Source organism: Candoia aspera, chromosome 5 (genome assembly GCF_035149785.1).
Source record: "Candoia aspera isolate rCanAsp1 chromosome 5, rCanAsp1.hap2, whole genome shotgun sequence".
NCBI classification, from domain to species: domain Eukaryota; kingdom Metazoa; phylum Chordata; class Lepidosauria; order Squamata; family Boidae; genus Candoia; species Candoia aspera.
The window spans coordinates 58,540,425-58,562,424 of record NC_086157.1 but is presented as its reverse complement, the minus strand read 5'-3'; the positions used below and the strand labels follow the sequence as shown (position 1 = coordinate 58,562,424).

Below are 22,000 nucleotides of genomic sequence, written 5' to 3'. Positions count from 1 at the left end.
AGACCATGTCTCAGTCATCTCAACTGGACTTGCGCAGTTGGAATCCAACTCCTGGTAGATCCAAGCAACTTTATATATCAAATGCCTAGAATATTCATCAGGGCAGCCATTTGGATGTTCTTGTGACCTATCCTTCCCCAGCAGGAGATGAATCACTTTAAAAACAACAACTGTTTGGTTTTTTGCAGACATGATAAGAGCAGAAAAATAATTATATTTTGCTGCTTTTAATGCCACAATGTAACCCCCAATATGGGCCCTTATTTGTGATTAGTCAGATTCATTCTTTATCTTCATAGCACTCTAGGCATCTCTTCTGCCATTTCATCTCCTAGAAAACCAGGGAGCCCTGGGGATCAAAAAACAGAAAGAGGCTTCATGGCAGCCAGCTGATCCAAGGCTTCCATAACATGCCCATTCCAGGCAGAAACTAGGGCCTCAGTCAAACTGCCCAACTGCCCAACAGATCCTCAGGAAAATCCCCAAGTTCCCTTTGAAACACATTTGGGTCCATTTGTTGCCTGGAATGGACTAATCTAATAGGTGCAACCTCCCTGCAGTGAGGAGAGCATCAGCAAATCCAAAAGCAATCAGAGAGTGATCTTACCATGACAAAGGACTAATTGTAACATTGTCTATTTTCAGATCACCTTGGAACTGTCCCAAGACAAAAACTAGACCTAGTGTGTGACCACTTGTGTGAGACATGTCCTGATGATCTAGGTCAGGTCTGCACTTATACATTTCCATCTACTTTGTTTTAGAAAGAACCAATCTTCTAATAGACTTGTGGAGTCTGTTGTTTAAATAACTGCAGAAAGGAAATAACAGTGCAGTTGTTATCTCTGAAGCAAAAAAAAAAAGACAAAAAATAATTATTATTATCAAAGAACACAGATTTTGTGTGTCTCTGTCCCTGCTAGCAAGCACCAAAGTCAAGCTTTGTTCAGATCAGTAATTAAGTGCCTTGAAGTGAAAATATTCAACATTCAACTAGCATCTAACAGAATTTCTACCAGAAGTAGTTCCGTATATGAGACATAAGGTAGTCCCCTCTCCCCTTTTATTTGTATTCCTTCCATTCTTGCTGCAGGAACTCAGCTCATTCTTTAAACATGTCCTTCATTTGTTCTGCTTGTTTGGCCAGATCTTATAGGATCTTCTGGTTCCATTTTAATGCAATAAGATTATGGATGGGATTAAAAAAAAGGATCCATGGTTTACAAAGCCTTCATCTCAATATTGCATGAAGTCATTAGAAGAAGGTAAAAATTCTCCATTGTAAAGAGCATTTTGTAGTTATAGGAAAAAAGGAACGTTGCAGCATCTCTGTTAAAAAGTACAAAAATCGTACAAGCTGGAAGTTAATTGTAGAGCATTTTGAAGAACTTATGATGATGATGCTAACCGTCTCCCTTCCACTCTTCTCTCTATGGATAAAAATAAAAAACGGACCTTTTGAGATATCAGTAGCACTGATTCTCAGAAAGAAAATTAAAAGGTTAGCTACAAAAGTAATTTAGGATTCTAGAATTTGGGTAAGTGAAAGAAAACAAACGTTAACACTCTTTTTTAAAAACTCATTCCAGATCCCACTTTACTTATGTCAGCTAGTCAGAATTTAGGATGCATTGATAAACACTTGCCATAAAATGCATGTGGAGAGTTCATTTGGAGATAATACTTGGGTGAACTAGCCACATCCACATAGTTCTGCATAACCAGCATCCCAAAAGTTTATGGAAAGATGTTGTCTCGGAAGAATCAGAGGATCCATATATGGACAAACCATGTGAAAGTGCTAGGCTAACACTGTTAGTGCTTTCATGTACTGTACATCAAATGTTCTTCCTAAAGTGTCATTACATTCTAAACTTCTTTCAATGGCTTTATTAAAATTGTGTGTGTTGGTTCACCTATTGTTCACTGATAATATGTTGACAGCAGTTATCTAAATCAGAAATTGGTATCACAGTTCCCATGGGCATATCACTCATGATGCCCATGTTTGGTCTTTACATTGTCTTATTACATCTCCACATCTTGATTCTGCTTCATTTACAATTGTTTATTCCTTTACTGCATCCCATTATAAAGTGCCTATAGCCTGAGCAAGGACTGCTGATTAAGAGTGATAATATCAATCCACTGGGCAGATCACTCTTATGCTGTTTGTCATTCTGCAGATAAGTTAAATATTACGGTAGGAGGTGCCCAACAGGAAGCCTGCTACTATCTTAGGAATATATGCTCATGTTCCTGAAATAATTGCCCCTAACTGGTAATGCAAAACCAACAGGAAATGAGTAAACATAGCTCTGCAAATCTAACCTTTCTACTGTTTTATCCCTGGACAAATAGAAGCATATTAGGGTGTGGAAGGACTATCATTCTTGCCACATGTCAGCAAAGTTCTGCTGACATTCAGTCTCCTGGCATAAATATCTGCATTTTATCATGCTTAAATCTGTCCTCCTGTTCCTGGAACTGAAAACTTGGGTTTGGTCTCTCCCCACCCACATACTTAATAAACACTGGATTTCAACAATTACTCCTAGGGCCAACTTAATGGTATAAAATATGCTGCAGATGAAGCAAAATCCCTTTCTGGGATTTCTGTTGTTCTATTCACATGCTTGCAACAGAAAGAAACAGGGACATCTTCAGGGAGGGGAAACGAAGAAGGCAATCACAACCATGTGACTGAAGCCCCATCTCCTTTTATGTGCATTGATGCATGTCAAAAAGGGTTGGGGCTTTGAGCACACACCTGTGGCTGCCATCTTGACTTTTTTATCATCCCACCACAGATCCCCTGGGAAAAAAGGTTGCCACTGAGCAGAAGGAAACATAATTGCCTGCCTGCTCCCACTGGATACAATAAGCTTAGGCCAGGAAAAAAAACCTATCAGAGTAAACCTCCATTTGTTCATGTATCCAGTCCAGAAATGAGGTGATGCGACTGTAGACTCCAGGTTTGTTCTCTTCTGCGCAGCCCACCCCAAAGCTGGTTGTTCCTACCAACTTCCAAGTATTCATATCTTTGCATGCCAATGGCCCCCCACTATCTCCCTGAAAGAGACAGAAGAACAAAATGTGGTCATCTCTGAAAAATATTACTGATCATTATCTGAGCATAGTCTGACATAGTCTTGAGAACATTTGCTACCTTTTAACTGCATCATACTTTGAAAACTACCATCTTGTAAATCGATCCTAAACAAGACATTCTTTCTCATGGTTGTGGAAGTCCGTTTATAACATTCCTAATGGTGTTTCCCCACATCCCCTACATTATTTCTATTTGCATGCATTTATTATTTGACCACAGGCTGATGTGACACATGGACTTTTTCCTTTGGCTACGATGAAGAAAATCTGTCATCAAATACTATGTAGAAATTCTGTAGAGATTTTTTTTAAAGGCTGTGTGTGTGTGTGTGTGAGGACATATTTTTAATGAACTTTTAATCCACAATACATTTTAGACCAGTACCAATAAGAAATGCTCCTACCTGACAGGTGTCTATGCCTCCTTTTAAATAACCTGCGCAGAGCATTGATGAAGCTACAATTCCTCCATAGACCTCCCCATGATTGCACACTTTGTTAGAAATTAAAGGGACACCAGCATATTTCATGGTTTCTGAAGTATCACCTGATATCCCAAGACAAAAAAAAATAGTATTTCCATTTCTGTAATAACAAAATATGGCTTTTTAAAAAAGCTATAAGCTGTGATAAAGTATACAGTATATCCTAAGAAGATTTTCTATAGTTTAATATATTTTATTAGTCTTATATTAATAAATAAATATAAAAATATTTATTCATTAGCTATGCATATGTATTGCTGTTTTAGAAGATATTGGACCATATGTATCAACTATGTTTTTATTTATTAAGAAGGAATTCTTAATAAACTAATTCAAAAACTAATTCAAAAATATAGGCTACTGCATATGTTTGACATTCAACTGGAGTCAATGAGCAAAAACCCAGTTTTGAATTAGGATCTCAGCTACAGAGGAGAAGTTATTCCCCACCACCTCCCAGTAGATACAAATGAGGACTTGGAATGAAGTTGAGGTGGAGCAGTCTTCCCAAATCTGACTTATTTTGTATATGTTCAACCATAGTCATTACTGTATAATTTTTGCAATTAAAAACAAAGAAGAAAGATTGAATTTTCATAATGTATATAATTTTTCATAATATGCATATTGTCTACCATGCACATTTTGTATTAACTTTTCCTATATATGCAATTTTGTGTGTAATTTTTAAGCAGGAATTGCAGTACAAAATTCAGAGGAGTGCAAAGTCAAAAGTTAACTGTATTCAGATCAACCTATGGACTGATCAAATTCTTATACGTTGCAAAAGTAAGGTGTGGTGTTTAGAGACAATTTGGTATCAGTCAGATGTTTGGAATATCTCCTACAGTCTTTTATCTTAGATCAAGCAGTCTAGGACTGATAGGAGATGATCCCCATATTTCTGAAAAGGAATCAGTTTATTTATTTTGTTGGTACAGTACATGATGCAGTAATGAGCACCTCTCATAAATTCTATTTCTATTATCTGGTTATAAATTTATTTTCTGTTTTAGAAATGAAGGGAATATTTATTGAGAAGTTCATATTTATAGAAAGGTATTTCTTATGTGTATTTCTTTAGTTAATTTTTCACATGTGGTGACGTTTGGTTAAGAAAAAGACAATGCCAGTTTCAAAGACTTAAACGAATACCTCCTTCTTCTGTCGCTCCCCATCCTGATATCCAACACATTTTTCCTTCTGGAAAATGTTCTCCAAAATTAGGAAGGCAAATTGGCTCTATAAGACCTGTTTAGGCGAACAACATTCACCTGTGAGATCATATCCCTCATCTTTCTTCTAAAGAGTTCAGAGCTTTTTAAAAGTTAAATACAGTTCTTTGGATGTGGACCCTGACTAACTTGATTTCAGCAGTAGAAGGGGTGGATGGAAGTGACAGATTTCATGTTACTGAATTGAACATCCAGGTCTTAAGCTATTTGAAGTAAAGATCCAATTCTGAAGCTATGCAATTCCATGAACCATAATAATAATAATAATAATAATAATACAATGATAGAACTGTACAGCTTTATAATGTAAGAACATTTTACTGGAAACAATGAAAAAATAAAATTTAAAATGATACTATTAATGTGAAAAATGAGTCTGCATACTTTGCATAATTTGTCAAATCTGGGTTTTATTTTGAAGATAACAAACTCTCATTCACTAAAAAGTTACCAGAAAAGGGAAAGTAAAAGAAAGGGAAGTTTCTTGGTCTTAAATTGGCTTCTCTTCAACTGCTCTTAAAATTGTACAGATTGCAAAACAGTGACTGTCTGCAAATTGGGTTTTGGTAGTCTCTCCCACAGCACAGCCATACTGAGATAAGATCATAGCCCACACTTTTTCATCCTTCCTCTCCATCATAACTGCCTCTGCAAAATGAGCATCAGGTCAGATGATCAGAGATTTGCATAGAAGCCTTCCAGAAATGATTACTCTTCCTTTCAAAGGCAAATACACAGTGTTTAAGAGAAACAAAATACACAAAAAGAATGTTGCGACTTCATACAGCTCTCAACTTCTCATGGTCATATAATATTCTTTCCATTAAAAAATACTGAAGAGATACTGTAGAAAATAATAAATGTGATGCCACCCTTCTCAATTTGAACTTTAAATACAAAACAAGAGAAAAAGAAAAGCAGAAGACTCAGAATTACCATTTAGTGCAAGTGGACTAGCCAGCTTAATCAGTGCTATATCATTCTTCATTGTTTTAGGCTTATAATTTTTATGGTATATAATTTTGTCCACTAAGTATGTATTAACCAGTCTTTCTTCCAGGATTACAGAACCCACATGTACACTCCAAGCTCTAGGTAGGTACAAACTGTTTGAACAAAAACATTAAAAATAAAATGAAATTAATATCTTTTAACATTAAGAATTGGCTGTATATAGAGTTTAGAACTTTATGTTCAGTTTTGCTATATAAGGTTTCATTTCCAAAAATATCATAGAAATGGTACAAGTCATGCATTTCTAGAAATCAAGCATCATAATGACTTAGTATTTGTTTCTGTACTTGAAAATATTTAGCTAGATACATCTCAAATCTAAAATAATGGTTAGATTGTTTTTGGGATGTCTTACTGAGTAAGATCCATACCTCCATGGCACAATTAACAAGCCAATCAGGTGTAGGGACAATGCAGCCACCCTGGAAGACATATATGGGGTCCCCTTAGCAACCTTTGCCCAGACTGAAGAAGCTGCTTGGACAAGCAGCGAAATGTTTCAACCAAAAAGACGATTCCACCTGAATGACTGAGAATCTTCATCGACAACTGGAGATAGCACCACAGAACGTGTAGAAGATAGTAATCTAGATGGGATGCTTACTCATAAACACAATGAGCTGCTGTAACAATCCACCAGGGGGTGATGACTGACCCACCACACAAATGATATCCTTGAAATTGAAGGCTGGCTTGCCATGGCCATTGCTGGAGCAGTGACGCATTTCCACCAACGATACGTCGGGAGTACCAAGACCTGGTACCACATGCTGGCAGAATGAAAAAATAAATAATGGAATACATCTGTCACTATAAAAATGCCCATTCTTTAACTTATCTAATAGAAAATATTTAATCTTTCTACCTTTAAATAATCACAAATCTGGATATTCACTTATTCATCTAATGTTATCTTTAATTTATTCTTAACATTTTAAGAGAATTGCAGTTATACCAAACATGTTCATATTTGAGGTACAACCCATTAAAAAGTTCTCCTGTATGAGATTCTCAGAAATGAATTGAAACTATGATAATCTTGTTTTGTATAGCTCCCCCACATTATAACTGAACCTGTACATAAGGATTTCTCCAGTTCTTATGTTTGAACATTTGTATTCTTCCCTGGTTCTTATGAGGAAATTGGGTTTAGATTCTGTACCATTCCCAAATCACTTACCCAGACATTTTAAGACAATTACATTGCCTGAAGTACATTCTTCTCTAAAATGGAAAAAAAAAAAGTAAAGTCTATTAGTTCTCCTTTCCCTACCAGCTCTATGCATCAAGTATCAGGATACCAGTTGTTCAGTCTATAAATCTAAACCAGCCTTCTTAAATTCCTTCCTTCCAAATGTGTTAGGACTACAACTCTGAGAATTCCCAGATAGCAAGAGATTTCTTTATGCTGGCTGGAAATTCTAAAAGTTACCATGCCAACACATTGGAAGGAACCAGATTGGCAATGACTGGTTTAAACAAAAAAATTATTGGCTCAATCTTGTTAGTATCTTGTAAGCATAGTCTTCACCAATAGCAATATGAGGTCATCCCTGGAAGTCTGAATTTCCATACATATATCCAGACAGAAGAATGGAAAGGGATGCTTAATTTAGTATAAGAAGGCTTCCTTTCCATATAAAAATCCCTAAAAGGGTAAAATTGAATCTCCCAGATGTAGATTCCCTGGTGTATTAAGGATGTCCAGATCATGAATCAACTATATACATGATCTTGGATATGAAAGAGATCACATTATTTACACATAGCCTTTACATTTATAAGTAAGTGTCACAATTAACTCCAGGAAATGACCAGTCATTTTAGTAAACTCATTGCTACTGGTACCCTGCAAAGGCCTAAGAATGAGGATAGAAATGAATAATGACTTTATTTCAGTTGTATTCAACTGGAGATGGGAAGGCATCTGAAATCAACTAACATTTCCTTTAGAATAGGAATCAATGCATATTACCAATTTGCCAATGGTGACAGCCCAGTAATACAGGGCACCTTACAGAACAGCATTATATGACGGTTCACGCATGCAGATAATATAACTTTAGATTCTGCAGTTCCATGGCAACATTCCAAGAGAAAGCAATGAATAGCCCATTTAGCCCATTTGTATGACTTTCTGAAGCTTGGCATCTGAAACATACCGTAAGTGGGTAGCATTCTGTGGTGATGTTAGCTGATCAGCTGATAACCAATGATTTGCAGTAACAAAATATTTCTGAAACTCATTCTCAGTGGCAGCCACTGGGAAGCCAGATGAACTTACAAAACTGTAGAGAGTAAGAATTAACCAATATATTCCAGTACATTCTTCATGTTTAGTTCTTATATTTACATACTACTTGGTTTTCAAATCTGGGGTAGACTATAATAATAAAATAGATCTGATGCAGGGTAGCAAATCTACTACTTTCTCAGAATGCCTGCCTTTCATTTATGTCAGCATTCCCAGCATCTTTTCAAAATGTTAGACCACCACCATCCCATCATCCCTTTTCAGCATGGGGGGACAGTTAGAACCTATCTTGATGGTGTCAGGAAGACTACTTTATGGTGGACCCTGTTCTGCAGAGTTACAAACATTGTAGACAGACAGAAGACCTACATCTCCAGTGCCATACGGTATCAAAAGCTCCTGACAGATTTAATGTAATCATCAGCAACACCAAGCCTGTCAGCATTTTGGCAAAGGTTTTCCCAACATTTTGAGCATCTCCAGAAACTGTATTGATTAATACCTTAATGCAATCAGTAATTTAAAAAACTTCAGCAAAGGATCGTTACCTTGTCATGGTGCTGGAGCTTGAGCACCTCAAAGGTGCCATGAGCTAAACCATGAAGGGCCACCCAAGACGGGAAGGTCATGACAGAGAGGTCAGACTAAATGTGATCCCTGGGGAAGGTAATAGCAACCCACCCCAGTATTCTTGCCGTGAAAACTCAATGGATCAGTACAACCAGAGATATGTCGATATACCATCGGAAGATGAGACCCCCAGGTCGGAAGATGGTCAAAATGCTACTGGGGAGGGACAGAGGATGAGATCAACTAGCCCCAGACAGGATGACACAGCTAGCTCAAAGCCGAAAGGACGGCTAGTGGCTGATGGTGCGGGTGGTGAACGGCGAATCCAATGTTCTAAGGATCAACACACCACTGGAATCTGGAATGTAAGATCTATGAGCCAGGGCAAATTGGATGTGGTTATTGGTGAGATCTCAAGATTAAAGATAGACATTTTGGGCATCAGTGAACTGAAATGGACTGGAAGGGGCCACTTCACATCAGATGACCACCAGATCTACTATTGTGGACAAGAGGACCACAGAAGAAATGGAGTAGCCTTCATAATTAATAGTAAAGTGGCTAAAGCAGTGCTCGGATACAATGCAAAAAATGATAGAATGATCTCAGTTCGAATTCAAGACAAGCCATCTAACATCACAATGATCCAAATATACGCCCCAACCACAGATGCTGAAGAAGCTGAAGTAGAGCAGTTCTATGAGGATCTGCAGCACCTACTGGACAACACGCCTAAAAGAGATGTTATTTTCATCACAGGAGACTGGAATGCTAAGGTGGACAATCAAATGACACCTGGAATTACAGATAAGCATGGCCTGGGAGAACAAAATGAAGCAGGACATAGGCTGATAGAATTTTGCCAAGACACCTCACTCTGCATAACAAACACTCTCTTCCAACAACCTAAGATACGGCTTTATAGATGGACTTCCCCAGATAGACAACACCGAAATCAGATTGACTACATCCTTTGCAGCAAAAGGTGGTGGACATCTATAAAGTCGGTAAAAACAAGACCTGGAGCTGACTGTAGTTCAGATCATGAACTTCTTATTGCACAACTTAGGATCAGACTAAAGAGATTAGGGAAGACCCACAGATCAGCTAGATATGAGCTCACTAATATTCCTAAGGAATATGCAGCGGAGCTGAAGAATAGATTTAAGGGACTGGACTTAGTAGATAGGGTCCCGGAAGAACTCTGGACAGAAGTTCGCAACATTGTTCAGGAGGCGGCAACAAAATACATCCCAAAGAAAGAGAAAACCAAGAAAGCAAAATGGCTGTCTGCTGAAACACTAGAAGTAGCCCAAGAAAGAAGGAAAGCAAAAGGCAACAGTGATAGGGGGAGATATGCCCAATTAAATGCAAAATTCCAGAGGTTAGCCAGAAGAGATAAGGAATTATTTTTAAACAAGCAATGCACAGAAGTGGAAGAAGACAATAGAATAGAAAGGACAAGAGACCTCTTCCAGAAAATTAGAACCACCGGAGCTAAATTCCAGGCAAAAATGGGTATGATCAAAAACAAACATGGCAAGGACCTAACAGAAGAAGAAGAGATCAAGAAAAGGTGGCAAGAATATACAGAAGACCTGTATAGGAAGGATAACAATATCGGGGATAGCTTTGATGGTGTGGTCAGTGAGCTAGAGCCAGACATCCTGAAGAGTGAGGTTGAATGGGCCTTAAGAAGCATTGCTAACAACAAGGCAGCAGGAGACGACGGCATCCCAGCTGAACTGTTCAAAATCTTGCAAGATGATGCTGTCAAGGTAATGCATGCTATATGCCAGCAAATTTGGAAAACACAAGAATGGCCATCAGATTGGAAAAAATCAACTTATATCCCCATACCAAAAAAGGGAAACACTAAAGAGTGTTCAAACTATCGAACAGTGGCACTCATTTCACATGCCAGGAAGGTAATGCTCAAGATCCTGCAAGGGAGACTTCAGTAATTCATGGAGCGAGAATTGCCAGATGTACAAGCTGGGTTTAGCAAAGGCAGAGGAACTAGGGACCAAATTGCCAATATCCGCTGGATAATGGAAAAAGCCAGGGAGTTTCAGAAAAACATCTATTTCTGTTTTATTGACTATTCTAAAGCCTTTGACTGTGTGGACCATAACAAATTGTGGCAAGTTCTTAGTGGTATGGGGATACCAAGTCATCTTGTCTGCCTCCTGAAGAATCTGTATAACGACCAAGTAGCAACAGTAAGAACAGATCACGGAATAATGGACTGGTTTAAGATTGGGAAAGGAGTACAGCAGGGCTGTATACTCTCACCCTACCTATTCAGCTTGTACACAGAACACATCATGCAACATGCTGGGCTTGAAGAATCCAAGGCTGGAGTTAAAATTGCTGGAAGAAACATTAACAATCTCAGATATGCAGATGATACCACTTTGATGGCTGAAAGCAAAGAGGAACTGAGGAGCCTTATGATGAAGGTGAAAGAAGAAAGTGCAAAAGCTGGTTTGCAACTAAACCTCAAAAAAACCAAGATTATGGCAACCAGCTTGACTGATAACTGGCAAATAGAGGGAGAAAATGTAGAAGCAGTGAAAGACTTCGTAGTTCTAGGTGTGAAGATTACTGCAGATGCTGACTGCAGTCAGGAAATCAGAAGACATTTAATCCTTGGGAGAAGAGCAATGACCAATCTCGATAAAATAGTCAAGAGCAGAGACATCACACTGACAACAAAGGTCCGCATACTTAAAGCAATGGTGTTCCCCGTAGTAACATCCGGCTGCGAGAGCTGGACCATAAGGAAGGCTGAGCGAAGGAAGATAGATGCTTTTGAACTGTGGTGTTGGAGGAAAATTCTGAGAGTGCCGTGGACTGCAAGAAGGTCAAACCAGTCCATCCTCCAGGAAAGAAAGCCAGACTGCTCACTTGAGGGAATGATATTCAAGGCAAAACTGAAATACTTTGGCCACACAATGAGCAGACAGGACAGCCTGGAGAAGATGCTGATGCTAGGGAGAGTGGAAGGCAAAAGGAAGAGGGGCCGGCCAAGGGCAAGATGGATGGATGACATTCTAGAGGAGACAGACTCGTCCCTGGGGGATCTGGGGGTGTTGGCGACCGACAGGAAGCTCTGGCTGGTCCACGAAGTCACGAAGAGTCAGAAGCGACTGAACAAATAAACAACAATTAAAAAAAAGCCCTTAATGCAAAAGCCAGCTCAACGTAGATGTTCACTGCATATCAAAAACTTAGATTTTGCTTTAAAACTGCATTTTGACTCAAACTACATTTTGGGTTGTCTTTTTTCCTTTGTCATTTGACAAAATTACTAAGCAATACCTTGAAAATCCTAAGTATTTACATGTAACACTCCCATAGTTTTCTTTCCAGCCATCTGAGCACACCGTCCGCCAGGTTCCAAAACTGAACACCTGCAGTACAGCCCTTTTGCCACTCAGTCTGACTGGGGGAGACACAAAAAGAGTCAGCAGCTGTTTAATAACAATTGCTGTGCTGCTGCAGCAGCCAAAGGCCTCTTGCTTTTCTGTCTTTGCACTATTTGGGTAAGACCTCCAGCAGACTAGCTCAGGGAAATAAAATAGAGCAGCAGTCATGTATCCAAAACTTAATGAAATTAACCCTGTAATTGACTCCAATTTTATCCTCTCCCCCCCCCCAACTTTTTTTAAAATAATTCTTCAACAATGAATTTGGGATGGAATCTAATGGGGCTAACATTAAATGCAAAAATGTCTGTGGGGAGTCAAAAAAGATGGCAGCTTGAGCGTGCAATTGAAGCCCTCCCTTTTTTTTTTTACAAGTGTCACAAGTGCAACACATATAAAAAAGGGGGGCAATCCTTCCATTATGCAGTTGACCTTTTTTTTACCTCCCCCCGCAGACACCCCAACTCCATGGGTTTAGGACTATGCTGATAATGTTGGATTTCATTCCACTTGACTCTCCATCATTGAAGAAGGCCTACATCTAAAAGCAGAACTTTTAAACGTTTGAATCAACTTTTAAATAAATTAAATTTGGGTTGTTTCAAGATAGTCTTATTCATATGTGGGTATCAGTGTACATACATATAAATGCTGATGTACAGGGGTATTTTTATAGTACTTCAAGGTAAGTATAATCTTACCTTATACAAATATAATGTTGTACATAACTGTGTTGTGTGATTTTTAACAAGCTTTTTCAGTCACTGCTGCTTCTGGAATAAATGAAACTATCTTACCATTTGTCATCTCTTCGCAGCAAGCTGGGTCAGGGAAACAGGTTCCACAAGTAATATTGGAACACCACTTCATTGATAAGTAACAGAACTTGAAAGCCTGACAGCATTTTCCCTCCTTCCCTCTTTTACTCAAGAGAATAAAGGCACAGCTGGTCTGAGTTCTTTCTAATGTTTTCTTCTGGTCTTGGACTTAAATTATTTTTTTTCCCACCTGTCTTCACATAGCTTCTCCAAGATCATCTCTGTAGTTCTTTACACCATTCTATAAAATAGTAGCTTTCTGCCAATATTCAGTTAAAATGGTTGTTTGTTTGTTTGTTTGTTTATTTATTTATTTATTCGATTTCTATAGCTGCCCATCTCAGCAAGTGACTCTGGGCAGCTTACAACAATAAAAACCATAAAACAGTTAAAACAATTACAATTAAAACCATTAATTACTCACTGAAAATATACCATAAAATACATATACAATATAATAAAAGCTCTAAAAAATATACAATATGAAATTAAAACCCAAGATGGAAGAATGCTAAAAATTTCCCAGGGCCGTGTTATGGTACCAGCCACCCACACGACAAACTATCATCTCTTTCACCCCAAGCGAGGTGGCACAGCCACATCTTGAGCCCTTTCCAGAAGGCCAGGAGGATAGAGGCTTGCCTTATCTCTGGTGGTGGTTCCTAATGAGTGCAAGATAAAGAAATGTATTCATATTGGCAGTAATGTTAAATTCTCAAAATTAAAAAAAATCCTTCGAGAAGGAAAAATTGTATCTATTTTTTATTATTTTCTCCACAAAAGGATCCCCCATAGCTAAATATTGTTTCTCCTTTTACTAGTGTGGTGTATTATCTAAAGTGTTGGACTAGATATGGAAACTCCCTGGGTAACCCTGAGTTAGTCAATCTCTCAGCCCAAAACTTAAGCTTTGAGGGGAAATAGCACATAGCATCCATAATAAAAATGAATGTTACCACATCTGTACTCATCTTCTCCATCTTTACAGTTGAAGACACCATCACACCTTGCTGTAGGATCAATACATTTAAAGGAAGATCTGCACTGGAACCTCCCATTGCAATTGAAATAAACTGGAAAAAAATTATATTGTATATAATCAACACAACTCCACATTAGTTCGAACGTATACATGTGAGAAAAACAGTTCATAATGAAAGAATAAAAAAGGAAACTTTGAAGATTGTTGTTATACAGTGTTATTACACTATTCATTCAAAATACCATCTACAATAAAACAGCAACATTATGATACAGACAGTCCTCTACTTACAAACTTTCGAGTTCTGAACTTTCACCAGTATGAACAAACCTGTCCGCAATTCCAACCTAGAAGGTCCTGGAAGGCGGGAGAAGATGGGAAAGGGTTAGTTCATGGCACACCACATATATATGCTTGGCAGCACCATTGTACATTGTTTTTATACTTGGCTGGACTTACAAACAAAATGGACTTATGAACAGCCTCTTGGAATGTAATCTGTTCATAAGTAGAGGACTGTCTGTATTTAGTTGCCCTTCACAGTACTGGAATAGTAATTATGCGTGCAATCTTCCTCTCTTTCTCTGAACACTGGAAAAAAGGAAGTGTCATAACAGCTTTGTGATGGAAGTTAAAATGGAAACCCATTCTATTCTCTACCTTTCTCCATCCAGCTGCCCCTTCCTTTCCATTTGTTTCTCCTCCACTGCCTCAACATGGTAACAAAAATCATCTACATGATGTAAAAGCGCTAATAATCATTCACCGTCAGTAAAAAGTGTTTATTTAAACATTTTCACACCTGTTCATTGTCCCCCATATGTTTTGCAACCCAATCCTTCCATACTGAAAGGTTTGTGTAAACTGTAAAGCTTGGTTAATAATTTTTTCCCTGCTTTTTTCTCAGTTTATGGTGGTTCCTAAATGAGACACTACTTCCCTAATAAAAAAAGGTCTGCTGAGATTGGAGGAGAGAGAATTTTCTGTAAAGATCAGTATTTCATCACACACACATCCAGTGCCACTTCAACTTTTCTGATACTTAACTGAATAATGGTGCGGTCAATATGTGGTCATATTGTGACTGCATGCCACACTAAGGATAATCTGTGTAGGTTGATTTTTGCATGGCAACAGAAAGTTTTGCAAACTTTCAAATGCTTGATCTTGTGCTAGAAAGCTAGCAAGTACCTGACACTCTCAGGAAAACATCCCCCCAAAGGTGGGAGTACAACAAAATTGAAACTATATAACGGACCACATGCAGGATTGGCTTTCCGAAATAACCTGTTTCCCAGGACTGAGGAGTGCCTTCAAAGGAGCTGAACTTCAGTTTCCATGGTCTCTTGTACTTTGGGCTTGTACTTTGGCCAGGTTGTCTGGGAATCATGAGGACTGAAGTCCAACATTTCTGAAGGGCACCAAGTTGGGGGAAGACTGGACTAAGCCTATTAATGACAGGCTTACTTTAGAAAGCTCACAACAAGAGTTTTGTATCATTATTATTTCAACAGCAATAATTCAAGATGCAACTTTTAGTACCTGATTAATATTATCCTTGGCGGGAGACTCATGAAAAATGCAAGCTCTTTGATGGTTAACTGAGAACCTAATAAATAAATTATTTGTACTCACCGCTCAAGGCAATGGCCGCTGCTATGATTAAAGTGAGAAATAAGGCAAGGATAAAGGGAAGCAGCCTTATGGGAATTAAAAAATGGCACCGAGGCGTTGTGATCTCTTCTGGGAATCAAACAGAAAAGTGAGAAACAAAAATGTCTAAAAATGCATAAAACCATGAGATTTTGTACCAAAATAACATTTTAAAAGTCCCCAGATACCTACATTCCTTAATATGAACTTACACGCAGAGGCTTGAAATATATTTCTAAAAGGAAACTGTTTTTTTAATGATGAGAAGGAGCCTGGTAGCACCTTTTAATAGCAAATTTTATTAAAAGCCATAAGCTTTTGTGAGCTGTAGCTCACTTCATCAGAGCCATGGAGTGGTTAAACTGGTGTAGGATTTAAACTGGGATGAGACATTATGCAAATTACAAGTACCTCATCAATTAGCGATTATAATGTGTCAAAAACGTATTCTCTTTCTTAAGGCCTTTTGAAATAGCCTTTTGATATATGTGAGTGCCGCAATCTCTCACACTATAGTACTGGCATGGTTTCTTTGTTCCAAAACAGCTATCCTGAGATCTCTAATGTAGTGTCCTGGGAGGTCACAATGCTCTGATATTACTTTATCCTTGTTTTGAATTCTGATATCAAATTTGCATCCATTACTTCTTTTGCTCAAGGTTTGTCTCATGTAGAATCCAGAATGGAATTGCTGGCAGATGATGACATAGAGTATTTCACATTAGAGAAAGAGCATGTGAAGTTGCCTCTAATCTTGTGTATGAAATTGTTGGGGCACATGATGGTGCTGTTGGTGTCAATGTGTAGGCAAAGTAGACACTTGGTTTTGTTGCAGGATGTGATTCCCCTGTTAACATTTTCATAGGCTCCTTCTGACTTTTGGATAATTGGACGGATTTAAAAAAAGACTGACATGGCCCTCCTACAGTATTTTTAACAGTATCTCATTCTCACATCCCATCAATACTTTGTTCCTAAACAAAGTATGTATGATTCAATTTTGAAAAGTTGTGACAGAGAACAGATCATAACGGATTGTAGAATCCAGAATACTATCAGAAATGGGGACTGAAAGTGAGGTTGCATATGATGGGATCTTTGAATACTCAGGGCCCCAATATAAAATGGCTGCCATGAATCTTAAAACACCCAGTTAACAAACAGAAACGAGAAAAAAAGAAAAATCACTTAAATAATCTTAAAACAACCAAGCACTTAAGCAAAAAACAGAAGTGGAGAGAGAACCCCAAATTCCAAATCATGGTTGTTCCCCCAAAGCAAACAGAGTTTGTTTTATAGAAGGCTCATTCCAACGAAGATATTAGTATCTGTTTTCATTCTGAAAGGTTTGATGAGACAGAGTTCCTAGACAGAACCCAAGGCACAGATATTCAAGGCAGAACTATTAGTAATTCTCAATCTTGTATTATTATTATTATTATTATTATTATTATTATTATTATTATTTCAATTCTTTCATTCAAATTCAGGAAGAAGACTCCTGAGTAGTAATGATTGGGTTGACTGATATCATTCTTTTTTTCTTGATTCTGCCACGTCTTTTCAGTTTCCCTGGTATCCCATCCTTCGTCTAGAATCACACAAGCTAAAATATCTCAGAAATGGCTACTGAAGAAAAAGAAGTAAAGAAAATCAATATGCAGTATAAAAAGGAGTACACAAGGTCTCTTAAACAAGGTTTAGAGAGGCAGTGCCCCATGTTACATCTAAGAATTCTATGCTTCTTACCATTTTCGTTTTCTCTAGGATCTACTTTTGCTTGCTGTATACAGAAAATCCTTTTGTAGTAAAAACAAAGATTAGAATCTGGCAGTTCGTCTTCTGCAGCAGAGGCAATTTCAGTGGAATCAAGACTGGAATCTGTTCCGTGGTCCTATATCAGCATAGGTACATATGTCTTGTGAGTCCCATAACCAACTGCGGCATAGTAAGTCTATCTTACATTGTACGATTGCTGGAAGGATTGTGACTAAGTAATGCACAGGAAACTCAGCATAACCAGTAAGTATAAAGGTGCGATGGGTCAAATCTCACCTCTGAAGTAGAATACAGGTAGTCCTCGCTTAACAACCACAATAGGAACCGGAAAATTGGTTGTTAAGTGGTGCGGTTGTTCAGTGAGTCACCATGTGACTGGACCCAATTTTACGAACATTTTTACAACAGTAGTTGAGTGAATCACAGGTCCTTAAGCAAATCACCACAGTTGTTAAGCAAATCCAGCTTCCTCAATGGATGTATTTTGCCAGAAACTAGCAAAAAATGTTGCAAATCTTGATCACATACCCACAGGACACTGCAACTGGTTGTAAATGTGAGCCAGCTGCCAAGTGCCCGAATTGCAATCACATGATTGTAGGGGTGGTGCGACAGTTTGTGACAGTTGTAAGTGCGAATGCAGGTTGTAAAGCACTTTTTCAGAGGCCATCATAACTTCAGACCGTTGTTAAACATACAGTCATTAAGTGAGGACTAGCAGTAGATCAGGTCCCCAATCTATTTAGGCCAGGGAGCACTTTTGGGATTTTGAGAGCAGGTCATAAACACACCTACAAAATGATTGCCAAAATGATTGCCACGTGTGTCCATTCAAAACAGTCATATGCAGAAGCAAAGCACAAGGCTTTAGCCACTCATCATTTTATTTTCTATGAATGCCTCTGGGACCTATGTGGGCCTAGAGACATTGCTGGATATAGGTTATACTTGAAGTTTATATTTATGCTAGGGCATGCTGATTTCCAATTCAATTTTTTAAATTAAACAAATCTAAGAAAAATAACATAGGTAGGATAGGGAGCTTGATGAACATCAAGAAATATGTTAGTGAGAGCCCAGGGATTAAGTTCTCAACCAATGGTGAATTTTTTAGTGGTGCTCCTTAACAGATTCAGAATCTACTAGTTTTACAAAAGAGAAAATAGAGAGCCAGTTTGGTGTAGTGGTTAAGGCACCAGGCTAGAAGTCAGGAGACCATGAGTTCTAGTCCCGCCTTAGGCATGAACCCAACTGGGTGGCCTTGGGCTGATGGTTCTCTCTCAGCCCTAGGAAGGAGGCAATGGTAAACCACTTCTGAAAAACTGCCAAGAAAACTGCAGGGACTAGTCCATGCAATTGCCAGGAATGAAAAACTAGCTCGAAGGCACCCACCCAAAAAATAAAATTCATATTAATTAGGAAGTAAAGCCTTCTTCCACTGATTGGACTCTCCAGATAACCTGGGACTATAGGAATTCTGGCTCTTGTAACTCCAATAGGTCTGGTGGACACCATGGCTATTTCTTTACATATTTATTTAACTTATTAGATTTTCATACTGTCACAATTGTTGCAGCTCTTGGTGGCATACCAAGATAAAATATCCACCACTTACCCCAAGACCAAAAAACAACTACCCCACCCCAATAATAAAATCATCAGCCCCAAAAGCAAAACAGAATATAATGTTCTTCTATGGCACTGTCTAATTAATTAAAACATAAATAGAACAATTCTGCTTTAACTCACTTCCAGAAGGTCAACATTGTTACTTCCTAAGGAATAAGTCGGGGCCAGGACAGAAAAACACCTGCTTCTCACCTGTGTCCCCTTAATTTCATAGACATGGGGGAATTATAAGTAATTATGGCCTGTGATGTTTGTATCAGAGAAGTCTGAAGTAGGCAGTGCTGGAAATACTATGGCACCAAATCTGATGTCAGCCCCATAAGGTAGACCAGACTAAGAAATCAAGGCCATATAGGTCAGGACTACTTTTACTGTAAGAGCTTAATAACAGAATCTTGCAGGACTGAATGTGCTTCCCCCTTCCCTCACTTTATCTTCATGCAAACTTGTGAGGAGCCTCTCTGAGATGTTTACTCAAATTAGTTTCTTGGAATGGGCTCAAGCTGCACTTGTCTGATCATTGCCTTGGTAGCAGCTCTTCCTTCTGTCCTCCAGAGCCATTCCTCTATACTATATACGGCTTTATAGTTCAAAACCAACACTTCATATTGCACCTGGAAGCCTATTGGTAGCCCATAGCAGATGTGTAATATATTTATGGTTTGAATATGAGCTACAGAATTTTGTACCAATTGCAGTTTCTAAGTGGCCTTCAAAGTCAGTCCCATTTAGAGCACATTTCAGTTGTCCAACTGGGTGGTAGTAATAGCATGTGTTACTGTAGTGAGATTCTGTCACTCCAAGTAAGGATGAAGCTTTGTAGATTAAGGATCACATACATGACCATGGTTGGACTTTTGCTAGATAAGTAGGTGTCTTGTCCACTGAGGGCCTTTAGGGGTCAGTTATTTAATTTGTTTAAATCATGTTTATATTGCTTCCCATTATGGAGCAAGATATTAGATGGGGTTTACAACCTGTAGCCTTAAAAACTTGGGTCCTGTTACAATCCCCTAAGAACAATTATTATGGGAAGGCTTTATCAGAATGTAGAAGCTGTAAGAATTAGTAGATAGCTGGTATAAACTATAGACCTACATTATCCCATATAATCTGGATCATAGGTCTATAGGCCTGAAACTGTAGATTAAAAGTTGGCAAAGCATGCCTACAGCTTGTATGAACAATCGTTTTCTTTTGGATAAAGTACAAAAGTTATTTTGCCTTAGAGCTGTTTTGATTTAGGGCTCAAACTTTCATCACGCTTGGCCTTTGGCTAGAGGATTTATAACCTGAAAGAATTGATGTGTTCCTTAAGCCTGTGTTTAATCAACTTCAGTTGATCATTTGACTTCCTAAAGACTAAAATAATTGTGTGCAAATATTTTTCCATTCTTTAGTAAGACCTATTTAAATTAGAAATACTGTACATACCATTTCTTTTCAAGGTGTTTTTTAAACAAATAATATTTCAGTTTGATGTTCTCTATAGAAACTATAATAGAAATAATGGAAATGTCTTACTTGATGCAACTGTATATCTAAAATGGAAAGACAGAGGATTTATGATTATTTCTCTTTGTCTGTAATTCTCTTCTTCCTTAAAATTTGCTTCAAAATCTCCCATGTTTTTGGAGCAGAGATGGAGGGAGCACAGGGAATGCAGGTTGAAGGAATAACGGTTGAAAATCAACCCCTTCCTCATTACATTGATGAATGCCTTCTGCGGGCAGATAGAAGAATCACCCAATAATTTAATTTTCTTTGGGAACATATTGATGAAGTGAAAATGTATTCTGCTCATAGCACAATTACAATTCTGCAGAAAAATATTAAACAAAACAAGTGCCTAGCAGTAACATGATTTCTATTTACTCTGAACTAGTTCTTACACCTTGGAATATATGTGAAATTTTGGGTAGAATCTTTCCATTGTGCACATAGAACTGTGCACCAGCTGTGTGTACATGTATTTACCTCTGAACATGTGGGTGCCATGTAACACACATGACAATTAGTGTTGTGCTGGGGTTGAACCTGCTGCTAAATAACCTTATACTCTACCCCCAAATCCTCACTGAACTGAAAGTGGCAATGCCCAATACTAGAACCTATTCAACTTCTGCTTGAAGAAATCCAGTAAAGGGTAGTTCACAATCTCCTACCCTGCATATACAGCTGGATTAACAGGTCAGAATCCTCCTGGAACAATTTGGTACTGTTGAAATGAATGTGCTCTTATACCTCTCCCATTTAGTGTATTTGGATTTCAAGGAGTTCTCTAGAATCAGAAATAACTAAGCACACCATCATGTATTTTCTACCCCATCGTGTGAGTTCAAGAAGACTCGCCCTCATCTGGCTCCTGTCCACTTCTCTCTAGGGATACTTTGCCTTGTGAGAACCAGCAATAGTCAAAGAAACAACTTTCCAAAATGTGGCATGTAATGGAGGAACAGAAGAAAAATATTGAACCCTCTTTCTTCTTCCCTGGGTCTCACTTACCTGTTCCACTGAATTCATTCTGAGAAGCCAGAGTGTTTCCTCTTTTCATTATAAAGGTTAGCTAGCCAAAAATCCCATGGTCTGCTCTGCAAAATTGTTCACCTAGCCCTCAGGAACTGCTAGCGGAATCATTGCGGCAGATGATACTATGACTGCTGTTAATGTAATTCAACCAGACCAAAGATATCAGGTAGCCTAGAATGACATTGTTCCAAAGGCCAGGAAGGTAAAAAGGCACCAGTCCTATTAATTAACTGTGACCAAGGGAAGGGAACATTTGAAGTAGCTGCAAATATGTTCAAGAATCTTTGCTTTTCAGGCAAAACAGTTAAAACTGATTATTTGGTTGGGCAGATTGCCTTTAGTAGAAATTCTGCTAAGAAGATAGCTAATAACACCTAATACATTATTTGTTGATAAAATAGCCTCTCAAACAACAGAGAGGAGATGTGGTTTAAGAGGTACTGAAAAGATAGCAGAAGGCAGTTAAAAAAAACTACCATAAACCTATAACTAGAGGCAGGATCTTTCATG

General features: G+C 38.2%; 1 protein-coding gene across 3 annotated transcripts; it reads right to left on the bottom strand.

Moving 5' to 3' along the window:
* Positions 1-535: 535 nt before the first annotated feature.
* TMPRSS3 (transmembrane serine protease 3) lies at positions 536-21,672 on the bottom strand. Of its 3 annotated transcripts, XM_063305319.1 has the most exons (13): positions 21,467-21,672; positions 17,303-17,447; positions 15,536-15,643; positions 13,875-13,991; positions 11,994-12,117; positions 8,008-8,133; positions 7,026-7,069; positions 6,450-6,615; positions 5,768-5,937; positions 4,752-4,847; positions 3,516-3,658; positions 2,920-3,072; positions 536-1,430 (listed from the first exon to the last, which is right to left on the bottom strand). In XM_063305319.1, the coding sequence occupies exons 1-13, from the start codon at positions 21,482-21,484 to the stop codon at positions 1,404-1,406; spliced, it is 1,437 nt and encodes a 478-aa protein (XP_063161389.1). In that variant the 5' UTR covers positions 21,485-21,672; the 3' UTR covers positions 536-1,403. The 3 variants fall into 3 exon arrangements, with proteins under 3 accessions (XP_063161389.1, XP_063161388.1, XP_063161390.1); XM_063305318.1 differs by lacking the exon at positions 536-1,430 and having other exon boundaries at positions 2,819-3,072; XM_063305320.1 differs by lacking the exons at positions 536-1,430; positions 13,875-13,991; positions 15,536-15,643; positions 17,303-17,447; positions 21,467-21,672 and adding an exon at positions 12,898-13,171 and having other exon boundaries at positions 2,819-3,072.
* Positions 21,673-22,000: the final 328 nt, after the last annotated feature.

Excerpts from the sequence above, each read along its gene's own strand:
- TMPRSS3 (XM_063305318.1), bottom strand. Across the intron at positions 4,848-5,767 it reads TAGTCCACTTGCACTAAATG|GTCTTATAGAGCCAATTTGC; the intron begins GTAATTCTGAGT and ends TCGCCTAAACAG. Across the intron at positions 3,073-3,515 it reads GAGGCATAGACACCTGTCAG|GGAGATAGTGGGGGGCCATT; the intron begins GTAGGAGCATTT and ends TGTCTCTTTCAG.